The 14,506-nt window shown below is 41.4% G+C and overlaps 1 protein-coding gene across 3 annotated transcripts in view; it reads right to left on the reverse strand.

Annotated features, from left to right (window-relative positions):
* TRPM3 (transient receptor potential cation channel subfamily M member 3) overlaps positions 1-14,506 on the reverse strand; it is a 480,072-nt gene that overhangs the window by 166,356 nt on the left and 299,210 nt on the right. For all 3 annotated transcript variants that reach the window (XM_075828007.1, XM_075827994.1, XM_075827999.1), the window contains exons 10-12: positions 6,065-6,165; positions 5,348-5,482; positions 412-462 (exon numbers count right to left, since the gene is read on the reverse strand). In XM_075828007.1, the coding sequence (XP_075684122.1) occupies positions 412-462; positions 5,348-5,482; positions 6,065-6,165 (287 nt within the window). The remainder of the gene's footprint in view (positions 1-411; positions 463-5,347; positions 5,483-6,064; positions 6,166-14,506) is intronic.

Below are 14,506 nucleotides of genomic sequence, written 5' to 3' on the forward strand. Positions count from 1 at the left end.
GATAGGTGATAATTTGTTGTAGTAGGACAACCCATTTCAACTTTTATAGCGTCACAGAAAAAAACTCTAAAATATGCAGCCTGAATTATGAATATCTCGTGCGAACCTGATTTTTTAATACTTTACAGGTACAGTAAGTGTTTTTGTTTTTCTTTTACTAAGTGCTGTTCCTTGGCTCATGGGCTTGTGTCTTGTGGTTAAGAGTCACTTTTACATTAGCCTTTAATAAAACTTATCTTGATACATACAGTTATAAACTAAGATGGAGATAAGTGGTGGTAAAGTGAGGTGATAAATATGGTAAATAATAGTCACACTTGGAAGAAAAGCTCATGCAAAATAGAGAGTTACTAAGATCTAGGGATGAATGGGTATTAGTTACCTTTTCGTTTTGTAGTATCTTATTCTTACCTTTTTAACATCCCTGACCAAATGGTATAAGGTATTTGATGGCCCATGTCTCTGAAATAAAGCAAAATAAAAGAGATATTGCAATTAGAAAAGTACAATTATAAATTCCTGCAAAAAGCACTCTGCTCATATTATATAGCTACTCTCGAGTCTAAAGGAACAAGACAAGCTATTGGGCAGATAATCTTGTATAAACAGTCAAATGTTACCTTAGTTTATGCAGATCATATTTTTCAAGTATGTCCTTAGCTTAGAGCAGGGGTCTCAAGCATGCGGCCCCTTAGGCTGTCATCTGCGGCCCGCGGGACACAGAGCCTGCTCTGCTCCGGGACATATATGGACACGTGATGTCTGGAGCTTCCGCACAGCCCGGGCAGAGCGCTAGTATAGGCTCTGCTCCGGGACTCTGTGGAATTCCCTGACATCGCTGTCCATATATGGACAGTGTTATCAGGGTCTTCCCCAGAGCGGAGTCCCAGGCAAAGCGCTAGTATATGCTCTGCTCCGGGACTCTGTGGAATTCCCTGATATCGCTGTCCATATATGGAGATGCGATGTCTGGAGCTTCCCCAGAGCTGGAGTCCCGGGCAGAGCGCTAGTATAGGCTCTGCTCCGGGACACTGTGGAATTCCCTGACATCGCTGTCCATATATGGACAGTGTTGTCAGGATCTTCCCCAGAGCGGAGTCCAGGGCAGAGCGCTAGTACAGACTCTGCTTCGGGACTCTGTGGAATCCCCTGACATCGCTGTCCACATATGGACAGTGTTGTCATGGTCTTCCCTAGAGCGGAGTACCGAGCAGAGCGCTAGTATCGGCTCTGCTCCGGGACTCTGTGGAATTCCCTGACATCGCTGTCCATATATGGACAGTGTTGTCAGGGTCTTCCCCAGAGCGGAGTCCCGGGCAGAGCGCTAGTATAGGCTCTGCGCCAGGACTCCGCTGTCCATATATGGACACGTGATGTCTGGGGCTTCCCCAGAGCCGGACAGTGATGTCAGGAGCACAGCTGGAGTCCCAGGCAGAGTGTTAGAAGCGGCTCTGCTCTGGGACTCCAGCTCTGGGAAAGCCCCTGACATCACTGTCCATATATGGCACTGTGGCAGAATCTACAGAGGGCACTGTGGCAGCATCTACAGAGGGCACTGTGGCAGCATCTACAGAGGGCACTGTGGCAGCATCGACAGAGGGCACTGTGGCAGCATCTACAGAGGACACTGTGGCAGCATCTACAGAGGGCACTGTGGCAGTATCTACAGAGGGCACTGTGGCATTATCTATAGATGGGTGTGTGGCAGAATCTACAGAGGTCACTGTGACAGTATCTACAGAGGGCACTGTGGCATTATCTATGGGTGGGTGTGTGGCAGCATCTACAGAGGGCACTGTGGCAGTATCTAGGGGCGTGTGGCATTATCTACAGTGGGCACTGTGGCATTATCTATGGGTGGGTGTGTGGCAGCATCTACAGAGGGCACTGTGACAGCATCTACAGTGTGCACTGTGGCAGCATCTACCGAGGGAACTGTGGTATTATATACAGACGGCACTGTGGCGGTATCTACAGAGGGCACTGTGGCAGTATCTACAGAGGGCACTGTGGCAGTATCTACAGAGGGCTCTATGGCACTATCTTAAAAGGGGCTGCCCAATCTTGACATTTGTGTGTCTGCCAAACGCTGCCAACTGAGCCGCCGGACTGCATTTAGCGACAATTAAACTGGAAAACTGTATTGTTGAAATGCGGCCCGTCAACTTCTAATTTTTCCTATATGTGGCCCACTTACCTGGCTGAGTTTGAGACCCCTGGCTTAGAGTGTAGACATATATTTATTATCTAATATAATCTCTCCGTCTATCTATCCATCCATCCATCTTTATATCTATTTATCTCATATCGATCTAGATATCTATCTAGAATTAAAAATATCAGGCAGCACTCCGTAGCTACGGAGAGCTGCCTGATATTTTTTTTTTTCTACATATACAGGATATTGGTCTGTTCCCCAGGGCTTGCACCCACACGCTGACAGAGCTGCTGGATTTTGGATTTGCTATCTATCTATCTATCTATCTATCTATCTATCTATCTATCTATCTATCTATCTATCTCATATCTATCTCATATCTATCTCATAGCTATCTCATATCTATCTATCTCATATCTATCTATCTATCTATCTATCTATCTATCTATCTATCTATCTATCTATCTATCTATCTATCTATCTATCTATCTATCTATCTCATATCTATCTATCTATCTATCTATCTATCTATCTATCTATCTATCTATCTATCTATCTATCTATCTATCTATCTATCTATCTCATATCTATCTATCTATCTATCTATCTATCTATCTATCTATCTATCTATCTATCTATCTATCTATCTATCTATCTATCTATCTATCTCATATCTATCTCATATCTATCTATCTATCTATCTATCTATCTATCTATCTATCTATCTATCTATCTATCTATCTATCTATCTATCTATCTATCTATCTATCTATCTATCTATCTATCTATCTCATATCTATCTATCTATCTATCTATCTATCTATCTATCTATCTATCTATCTATCTATCTATCTATCTATCTATCTATCTATCTATCTATCTATCTATCTATCTATCTATCTATCTATCTGTCTCATCTCATATCTATATTAACTCAATACAATAATGTGTTAGAAATGCAGTTTACTAAAATCTTAATAGCAAAGACAAATCTTAACTTTGAGAATACCGCAGCTTTGAATTTCTAATCATAATGCTACATATAAAGAAAATAATAAAGGCCTTTGAAGCTGATCTTATAAAGTTGTTTCAGAATTATGGATATACCTTCATGTATCATTTGTAGCCCCAGCACTTGATAACATGCCTACTCTGCCTTTTTGAAGAACACATTAGAATTCTTTAAAATGTATAACTCACAGATATTGTAATGCACGACACCTAAGGAAATATATAAGGCAAAGAAACAGATCATTTACAGCCCCACGGAGCTCAGAAGTATTGTATTAGGCTTCTCAGGCATAGTGATTTACGAGAGAAGTAAGAGGTCACAATTGGTATTCTGTAACTACATGCTTCTGCATAGGAAACTGAGGCAATCACTTGTTTGTCACATTTGATAGGAATTTCCCATCCTGAATAAAAGTGAATCATTTATGAGGTGTAAACCTCAGAGGATAACAAGCGATCATTATTTCTTCATTGTTCTGTCCCTTGTTCCTGTCGATTGCAAAGGTTTTTCTATGCACTTAAGGGCAAATATGCATAAGGGACATGAGTCACCGGTACCTGGAAAGTTCCAATGACTGTACAAGTTGCTGTACTTGTACATTACCTGCCATTCACTGTGCTATTGAGTTTTTCTTCAACTTTTTCTATCCAAGACAATGTAATGCAAGACCTGATATTAAATAATATCCATGATATATTGATATATACCCTGGCAGGGCCAGATAATTCTGTAGACACAGGAGGACGATGTCTGGAGGAAAGTGTCTCCACATGTTCTGGACAGAGCATAAAAAGTCAGACATTCTGTGCCTACATTATTAACCCCAGAATTAAAGTACTATTAATTTCTAGCTTCCCAGGAGACATCCACTTCTATTTAAAGAAACCCTGGGGGCATTTACTAGAGCTCCATAACCTCTGGTATATAGGCTGCAAGATGCTTTTAAAGAGGACATGTTACCTGCAGTGCCCAATATACTGCAGCAGACATGTCAGTTAGATTGCCGGCGTCTCCCAGATTCTGGTTCCTTTTTTTATTTCTTTTAGCCCCCCACAGTTTCTGAGATATTTGTGCCATTAGTTATGGTGCCCGATATGTATATGAGGCCTTTGACTGTCAAGTGGGCGGTTACCCCTTGGCAAGAGAGCAGCGTTAACCACCCACTTGACAGTCAAAGCCTCATTTGCATATCAGGCACCATAACAAATGGCACTGATATTTTAGAAACTTGTGAGGCGCCGGCAATCTAACTGAGATGTCAGCAGCAGTTTTTTGGACAGGTGACAGGACCTCCTTAAAACAACAAGAGGTATTTAGCCACACTAGGTATTGAAAGGGAAAACCTATTTAATGAAGGAGTAATATTGTTTTTAGCCTGTGCTAACTGCCAGGGTGTTGAATATAGTTTTGATAATGCTATAATATCACTGATGCCACTCGTGCACAATTGGATCAACAGTTGGGGAACCATTCAGAGGGGCCTGAGAGCAGTGCTTGACACAGTGATTCAAAGAACACCAAAGAGAAAATAATTTTGTCATGCACCGCCCCCTCAAGACCTGCAATAGACAAAACTAAGTATTAGTTTTGCCCAGAGTGTTTCTTTAAGCACACTTAAACTTGAAGCTTCTATGGGCATCTTACTGCTCTTAGGCCCCATGCACACCAACGTGCTTTTGCGACCGCAATTCCCCCGAAAATCCACAGTAGAATTGCGGCCCCATTCATTTCTATGGAGCCATGCACACGACCGTGGTTTCCACGGTCCGTGCATGGCCCAGGAGCCTGGACTGCAGAAAGAACGGACATGTCTTATTACGGCCGTGTTCTGCGGTTCAGGCTCATAGGAAATAATGGACGCGGCCATGTGCACGGCCCGCGATTTGCGGGCGGCTTGCGGGTGACACTCCGCGGCCGGCCAACCTGAAAATCACGGCCGTGCACATGGCTACGGTCGTGTGCATGAGGCCTTATAGTGGCTTTACTTGCCTAGGTGCTCTTGAGGGGGTTCGTTTCCTTTGTCTATATGCCCTTTTTTTTTAACCTTTCAATTTTATTTGTTATAGAAACTAATTTATGTGCCCATATTATTCAGACTATAATTCCACATAGTAATCTAATACAAGACACCATGAAGGTCTTGGATTCAGTTAGATATTGAAGTCTGTTCTCCTTACCGTGTTATAGAGTTCCTCTAGCCTGGAAATCGTGAGGAAACGGTGCATGCTGACTCCATTTTCTATAAGTAATTTGACAAAGTCTACTCTGTCCAGCACTAAGGCATCTAACATTGCTTGTTCCAGAGACCCAACCTAATAAATGCAAAATCAGTAATGGTACAAATCAGATTTACTTCATAAATATGTTGGGAAAGCAGTAAAAATAAAGATTTCTCTCAACCAATAGAATGTTTCAATACTTATCCATTATGGAAATACTTGTCTGAAAACATCATATACACATGCAAAGATATAAGGAAGGAATTTGTGCATTGCCACACGTGGGGGATTTTTGGCTTATGATTGTAAAACGAGTTAAATTTTGGAGCAAGAATCTTCACCAAAGCTATAAGAACTATAATCTTCACCACATATGACCACATTTCTTTTGGAGCACACCGACTATACTGTAAGCAGTCTGTTATGCTCCTCTGACTATAAGCTGCAGTCAAATTGGCAATGTCCGTAGTTAACGGGGGATTGGCAGCCATAGCCATTTTGCTGCTGTTTCGGAAATGAAACATAACACATAATTATGCAAAGTGAAGTCATAAATAACCAGCAGCATGTTTTTAGATCAAAAGACAAGCTACTACATTCACCAATTAAGTTCTTTTTAAATGTGAAAATGATATCTGTTTCACAGTAGCACATCATAAACATCTAAACATGTACCGGCCACTGTTGTCCATAAATAAAGATCTGGCTCCGAGCGATATCCACTCTGTTCCAGGCTAGTGCGAGGCTCAGCTGGTCAGGCGCAGAAGCATTGGCACCTGATTACCAGAAAGATAAAATAGCAATAATAAGGCCAATAATATACATAAAAGGCATAAAGTACTCCGCATAATACATGGATTAAATTCTTGTTATTCAACTAATCAATAAAAAGAAACGTATAATAATTATACTTCAATGGATTATTTGGTTACATGCATAGTTGAATAATGTTTTACATTATTTTAGAAACCTCCAGTAAACCCCCCCTGTTGAGGCTCATTTGTAAGTATGCTGCATATGTGGCAAATATCTGATAATCTTTTTCACTGGTGGGTTAGTTACTCATATCTTATAAGCATTCTACCCTTGCTTTATTGGAAATCAGATCAGATTGGCCTAAGGGTATGTGCACACGTAGTGACCAAAAACGTCTGAAAATCCATAGCTGTTTTCAAGGAAAAACAGACCCTGCTTTTCAGACGTTTTTTGAACAACTCGCATTTTTCGCGCCGTTTTCGCGGCGTTTTTTACGTCCGTTTTTGGAGCTGTTTTCATTGGAGTCTATGAGAAAACAGCTCCAAAAACGTCCAAAGAAGTGTCCTGCACTTCTTTTGACGAGGCTGTATTTTTACGCGTCGTCGTTTGACAGCTGTCAAACGACAACGCGTAAATAACAGGTTGTCTGCACAGTACGTCGGCAAACCCATTCAAATGAATGGGCAGATGTTTGCCGACGTATTGTAGCCCTATTTTCAGACGTAAAACGAGGCATAATACGCCTCGTTTACGTCTGAAAATAGGTCGTGTGAACCCAGCCTAAGGGTCAATATCATTCCAGCAAGAAGGGTCAGAATCCCAGAGGTACTAGAAAAATGGGCAGCAGAAGCTACGGCTAGCTCAGTATGCTTTATGCGGATTTTACTAGAACAGGAGAACAAAACCTTCCTTATTATTAAAGGAGCAGATGGAATAAATTAGAATGTATAAAAATGATAGTGCATTCGAACAGTAGGAAATCCAGTTAAAACAGAAAGTAGAGAAACTGCAGATCACAATTAAAGAGAGAAAACATTTACAATTCACCAGGGATCTACAGGCATTTAAGGAACATAGAGCCTATAACTTTGAGGGGCCAATTCAAGGTATAGATTCAAACTTCCAAAGATCATCCTCAGATATTGAACAATCTGATTCTGAAGGTGCGAGGAAACAACATATGGGACCTAGTTATAACTACCCGAACATTGGCGCCTCTTATAGGGGACCACAACGGGGAAGGGGTAGACGCCCAAGGAGAGGCAATACTGGTAACAGGGATTTTTTAGAGACCAGTTACCCACCTACCAATTATGCTCTAAGGACCAGGTCCACACAAGAGCGCTAAATTCTCATGTTACTACAAATATACCAACTGGGAATGAAGTGGGTACCCATACAGTCAATAATAGGGAACCTAGCTCTAACAAGATGCAAATCATCAACATTTCCCAAAAGGTTCTAACAGATGAAGATATTAGGCTACTGACTAAAGGATTATCCTATGTCTCTACCACTAGGTTTGACATTTTTGACTGGATTAAGGATTTACACTTGTTTGTTAAATGTTATAAAAATCATAACCTCAAACAGCGTAGGGATTTGGGTATTGAGGAGACGGATTACCATGACTTCTTGAATCTAATCGGCTTCCTTCAAGAAAGTGAGGTAACTGTGGGTGAGGGTCCCTTCACCAACCTTAAGAAAAAAAAGTACCAAGTCTGCACCACTAGGTGAAATACACAATATTGATCTATTCATTGAACTAGTAACCAAGGAGATAGAATAACTAGGAATCAATTCAGGTCTATATCAGTACAAAAATAATCTTACAACACAGGAGATCTCCACTCTAATAAAGCTAGAAAAAGACAAATCAGTTGTCATAAAACCAGCAGATAAGGGGAGTGGGAACCTAGTGGTTATGGACATATCGACATATAAAATAATGTGCCAATGCATATTACATGATAGAAATAGCTATCAGAAACTGACAAATAATCCTATATGTGATAATGTGAAGGAACTTCAGGGTATCTTATGCAAAGCTATGGGAGATAAACTCATTAGCAAACATGAATTTGAGTTTATGTGTCCAAATAATCCACTGATTCCCACTTTTTATAGTGTCCCCAAAGTACACAAAGGCACGACCCCCTTGAAAGGAAAGCCAATCATGTCTGGGATAGACGGCCTTACACAAAACATCAGTGTCTATGTAGATAATGTTCTACGTGAATTCGTTCAGGTGCTCCCCTCATATGTCAGGCACACTACAGACATTCTTAAAAGACTTGAGGGGATAGAGATCCCTCCCAAAGCTATGCCAGCACGCCTGGACGTAGAATTCCTGTACAGCTCTATACCTCATCATCAAGGTTGTGAAGCTGTACGATGTTTTTTGGAAACACGAGGTATACAATTTAAAGCCCATAACGAACTGGTACTCAGCCTACTAACTTTTATTCTTATCAAAAATATCTTTCTTTTTACCCTGTGGGCGAGGTATATAGATGATATTTTGATCATCTGGAATGGCAGTGTTGAGCAGTTTGATACATTTGTTAGCATGCTTAACAATAATGGACTAGGCCTTTACTTTACCTCGGAGATACATATGACAGCAATTAACTTCTTAGACATAACCATCTCCAAAACGGAAAGAGGGAATTTAACAACCACCCTATTCCGTAAACCCACAGCGACAAATAGCCTTTTAGCAAGGAATAGCCATCATCCCACTAATCTTAAAAAAGGGATCCCCAAGGGACAATATCTCAGGTTGAGGAGAAATTGTTCGGATCTGGGGGATTTTATGGACAAATTCAGACAGCTACGATATAGATTCCAAATGAGAGGTCACCCAGACAAAACTTTAAGAGATGCCTACCATCACGCCTTATTAAATAACAGAACTGAATTATTGGTCCCAAGAAAATCAACAGAGGGAGAGATGACAACTAAGATTAGAATAGTGGGTACATATGACAATAAACGAAAGAGATTAGAAAAAAATGTCAAAAATTTGGGGGGATTGTAACCGCAGACCAAGATCTCAACAAAGCAGTTGTCCCATATCCACTAATTACATGTAGGAGGGGAAAAAACTTCCAGCACCGGCTGGTACATAGCCACTTTACCGAATGTCCGTCACAGACAGGACGGTTACTGGATAAACCAACAGGCACATATAAATGTGGATCGTGCAAAGCATGTAAATACGTAACCAAAGGTAACACTATTTAGAGTGCAGCTACAGGACAATCTTTCAAGAACAGGGAATTTGGTAACTGCAAATCCAAGGGGCTAGTGTACATGGCCACATGCATCTGCCCTCAAAACTACGTGGGAAAGACCATCCGGGAGTTTAGGCGAAGAATTCTGGAGCACATGGAAAATATCCGTAGAAAAGAAGATACGTGTCTAGCGAGACACATGCTAGAGAAACATAACAACAACACTGAGGAAATTACTTTTCAAGTAATAGAGGTAATGAGATCGTCAGTACGTGGAGGGGATTTAGATAGACTCCTCCTCCAAAAGCAATGTAGATGGATCTACCGATTAAAAACAACAAATCTTGAGGGTATTGATGACTACATATCCTATACCAGCTTTATTTAACATTATACATCACCCAGTCTGTGTATCTTCATCTCTGATCCACCCATTGATCTGAGCTACTGCCAGGATTTTTGTAGCATGATTTTGTTATTTGCGCCGATTATAAATCTAGAGCATCATAGCCTTTATTTTATGATATACCTGTTCACACCTTATGTTACCCCCTTACCAATGTTCATAATGTGGACACAGCGCATATATACTTAGAGAAAGCATTGCCTGTCACATTCCCCTGACATGGAGGGGTTTTTGGAACAGTGTTTCAGCCCACTGTTGCTGGGGACGCTCCATGCGCTGATTGACAGCGCATAGTCTCCAATCACAGCCCCATACGTCATCACAGGGGAGGCGGCACTATGCTGCACTATGATTGGCTGACCTGGACACGCCCCCACCTAGGTGGGTGTGACTGGCATTACGCGCTGGGCTCTTTCCATTGGTTTAATTTGCACGTGTGGGGGGAGTGCCCTCCACCTTATAAGATGGAGCGTTTGGCCACCAACAGTAGCTAGCTTACTATGTCCACGTTGTAGCACGGTTTGTTGCATTCAGTGCATTGTACACTTAGACTTCTAGAATGCTAGAAGATTTGCGGCAGAAATAGATAGCAAAGAAACGCGTAGGGCTGATAGTGGGTAGGATAGGAATTTAGGGTCTTAGCACTTGAACAATATCCCTTGCCACCTAACTTGGATGTGCTGGACTTGGATTGAATCTATCTACCTTGTGCAGATCTCTACAGCTGTGGCTATTGGGCCCCACCTATATCTCTGATATTCTATATCCAGTTTACAAACATATAAAAACAAATAAAAATAGATAGCAACTAAGGTACAAACCTGACATGAATATATGTGCTATGTTATTTTTTTTAGCATTATTACCTACCACACTAGATTAATTTATTTTGTGTCAATGCAAAGTGTGAAAGCACTAGACACACATTCTTGATACATTGTATCATTTATCTTGTATAAGCTGGACGTAGGGCATGTTCACACATGGCAGAGTTTTTCCGCTGCAAATGTCGGTGCATATTTGGGGCAATTACGCAACGAATCTGCACCAACATTTGCATATTTGACAGGTAATTCAGACGTTGCAGAAAACACAGCGGACTTGCCACAGATTTCAGTTTTTGCATTGCAAAGGCTGAAATCCGCAGTGAAATTTTGCTTCTTCTCCGCAACAGACAGTGCATGCTGCGGAGGGAAAATCCTGCACCGCAACCTATGGTCCACAGCGGAGTTTTCCGCAACATCTGAACTAACTTTCCTAAAAATGTATTGAAACAACTGTAAAAAACGGCCGCTGGAGAATTCCACAGCAATTCCGCCATGTCTGGCCGTGCCCTTATGATATAAACATTGGCAGTGAAGCATTGACTGTCAATTTATATATCCCTTAACGACCGGCATATAGTGTTTTTACGTCGGCCATTCAGAGTAGTTCTTCTGAAGTGTCGGCTTTTCACGTCGGCACTTCAGAAGAACTTTCCCTGCATTGTGCGGGGTGCTGCTGAAGCCTGTGCTGTTAGTAACAGCCTCGGGCTTCAGGGCAACGATCGGAGACCACTAGCAGCGTTCTCCGATCATATTTAACCCCTCAGATGCGGTGCTGAATAGCGGGCACCGCATCTGAGTTATCTTAGAGGGAGGGGGCTCCCTCTCTCATCCCACTAGCATCTCCGCGTGCCAATGGGTTCTATGGAAAACCGCGCTGCAAAACTCGTCAAAAACGGCCCTAAAATGCCTCTCATTGATTTCAATGGGAGGCGGGGCTGTTTTCTCCCGCGATCGGTAAAACTGCCTCGAGGGAGAAAGAAGGGACATGCCCTATCTTCGGGCGTTTACGCCTCTGACCTCCCATTGACATCAATGGGAGGCAGAGAAAGCGTATTTTGCTGTGTTTTATGCCCGCGACGCTCAATGGCGACGCTGCGAAAATCGGTGTGCAGGGAGAGGAAAATCTGCCTCAAACTTTCAAACTGAATTTTGAGGCAGAAATTCCGCCTGCAAAAAACTCTGTGTGAACATAGCCTAATAGCGATCAGAAGTCTGCACAGTGAAGTCCCCCAGTGGGACTAAAAATAAAGTTAGAAAAAAGTTAAAGAAAGTTTGAAATAAATAAATAAATGTCCCAAGTAAAAAAATAAATAAAAAAAAAACACTTTTTCCCCTTACAAAATACTTTATGAAAAAAATTAAAAAGTTACTCATATTTGGTAACGCCACGTCCGTAACGAACCTAACTATAAAACGATTACATTATTTTAGCCGCATGGTGAACGCCGTAAATCAATCAATTCTATGTACCCCAAAATGGTGCTATTATAAAATGCAACTTGTCCCGCAAAAAAAGTCCTTATACAGCTATGTCGACGCAAAAATAAAAAAGTTATAGCTCTTTGAATGAGACGATGCACAAACTTAAAAAATTGCTTGGTCACTAAGTTTTAAAATTCCATTTGGTATTAAGGGGTTAAACAGGTCAGAGACTCTGTGAAAATAATCTTAAAGAGGCTCTGTCACCAGATTTTGCAACCCCTATCTGCTATTGCAGCAGATAGGCGCTGCAATGTAGATTACAGTAACGTTTTTATTTTGAAAAAACAAGCATTTTTGGCCAAGTTATGACCATTTTTGTATTTATGCAAATGAGGCTTGCAAAAGTCCAAGTGGGCGTGTATTATGTGCGTACATCGGGGCGTGTTTACTACTTTTACTAGCTGGGCGTTGTGTATAGAAGTATCATCCACTTCTCTTCAGAACGCCCAGCTTCTGGCAGTGCAGACACAGCCGTGTTCTCAAGAGATCACGCTGTGACGTCACTCACAGGTCCTGCATCGTGTCAGACGAGCGAGGACACATCGGCACCAGAGGCTACAGTTGATTCTGCAGCAGCATCAGCGTTTGCAGGTAAGTCGATGTAGCTACTTACCTGCAAACGCTGCTGCAGAATCAACTGTAGCCTCTGGTGCCGACACGATGCAGGACCTGGGGCAGGAAGTGAGTGACGTCACAGCATGATCTGGCAGAAGCTGGGCGTTCTGAAGAGAAGTGGATGATACTTCTCGTCAGAAAGCCCAGCTAGTAAAAGTAGTAAAAACGCCCCGATGTACGCACATAATACACGACCACTTGTACTTTTACTTTTTAACACGCCCACTTGTACTTTTGCAATCCTCATTTGCATAAATACGAAAATGGTCATAACTTGGCCAAAAATGCTAGTTTTTTAAAAATAAAAACGTTACTGTAATCTACATTGCAGCGCCTATCTGCTGCAATAGCAGATAGGGGTTGCAAAATCTGGTGACAGAGCCTCTTTAACTACACATGTTGGGGAAAACGAACGGAAATTGAGATTTACTGACAGTGATTTAAATCAGATCTCTAAGGATGCATTCAGACATTGCAGTTAATGTGCGGTTAAAACCGCATCTAAAAAGCGCATGCGTTTATACTGGCATTTGGTGTATTTTTTGTTGCCGTAAATAACACAACTGTATTGAAAACTGCATGCATGCGGTTTATGGATGTGTTTTTTATGTGATTTTAACCGCACCTCAACCGCAACGTCTAAATAGACCATTAGGCTCTGTGCACATTAGCATCATGGCATCCGTTTATAACAAAAGCCATGACACTGTGACAGATCTGTTGTTTAATGGATCCAAATGGTCGCTAATTGACCCCATTGACTTTAGTTGGTTCCGTCTGGCTGCTGGTATTTTTGACACCAAGAATAGCTCTGCATGCTGCTCTATTCTTTCAGCTAAAAGCAATGAAAACCACTGCAGAACTTCTCATAGAGACTGAGCTTTAGGGTATGTGCGTACGTAGTGTTTTCAGCCCTTTTTTGGGCCGTAAATGTCCCAAAAATGGCTGAAAAATCGGAAGCAGAACGCCTCCAAACATCTGTCCATTGATTTCAATGGGAAATACGGCATTCTGTTCCGATGGTTTCGTTTTTTTACGCCTTGTTTTCCAAAAATGGCATTTAAAAAATGCCAGCGAAAAAGAAGTGCATGTCACTTCTTGGGACGTTTTTGGAGCCGTTTTTCATTGACTCTATAGAAAAACAGCTCCAAAAACGGCCATAAAAAACGGCTGCGAAAAATGCGATTTTGATTTAAAAAGGGCTGAAAATCAGGAGCTGTTTTCCCTTGAATACAGCTCCGTATTTTCAGACTTTTTTTTGTGTGTGCACATACCCTTAGTGTGAACGCATCCTAAGCACTGACCTACTGGTGAACTTGTGATGGGCTTGTGCCTCTGCAAAAACGGCAATCGGAAAAAGCAGAGCTTCAGTGGCCACAGGAAATAGATTCACTGATCATAGCTAAAATGCATGCAAGCAGCCAACAATAAATAAAATAAATAGCTGGTAAGTGCAAACCATCATGTAAGATCAGCTCTCTCTTTTAAGCTTTGAATGTTTGGTGTAAAGGGATCTGTGGGGAAGTTTTATTTCCTTTCCCTTCCTGACAGTTTAATGGAGAACTACTAGTAGATTTATTTAGGCAATTTAAATACACTCTAAAAATGGGTAACTATTTAAACATCCTATGTCTGTGTTTTGAGTTTCCATGCCATGTCCCTATGTCAACACTTCTTGCTTTAGTTTAAGCTCTTGTCAAACCACATAAATAATTCCATATAATTATTCTTATGTTGTGTGAATTCTGTTAAACAGAGTATTTTATGTGTCTAGATTTGGAAAGACTGCCGGCTT

This window comes from Rhinoderma darwinii, chromosome 1, assembly GCF_050947455.1.
Source record: "Rhinoderma darwinii isolate aRhiDar2 chromosome 1, aRhiDar2.hap1, whole genome shotgun sequence".
In the NCBI taxonomy this organism is placed as follows: domain Eukaryota; kingdom Metazoa; phylum Chordata; class Amphibia; order Anura; family Rhinodermatidae; genus Rhinoderma; species Rhinoderma darwinii.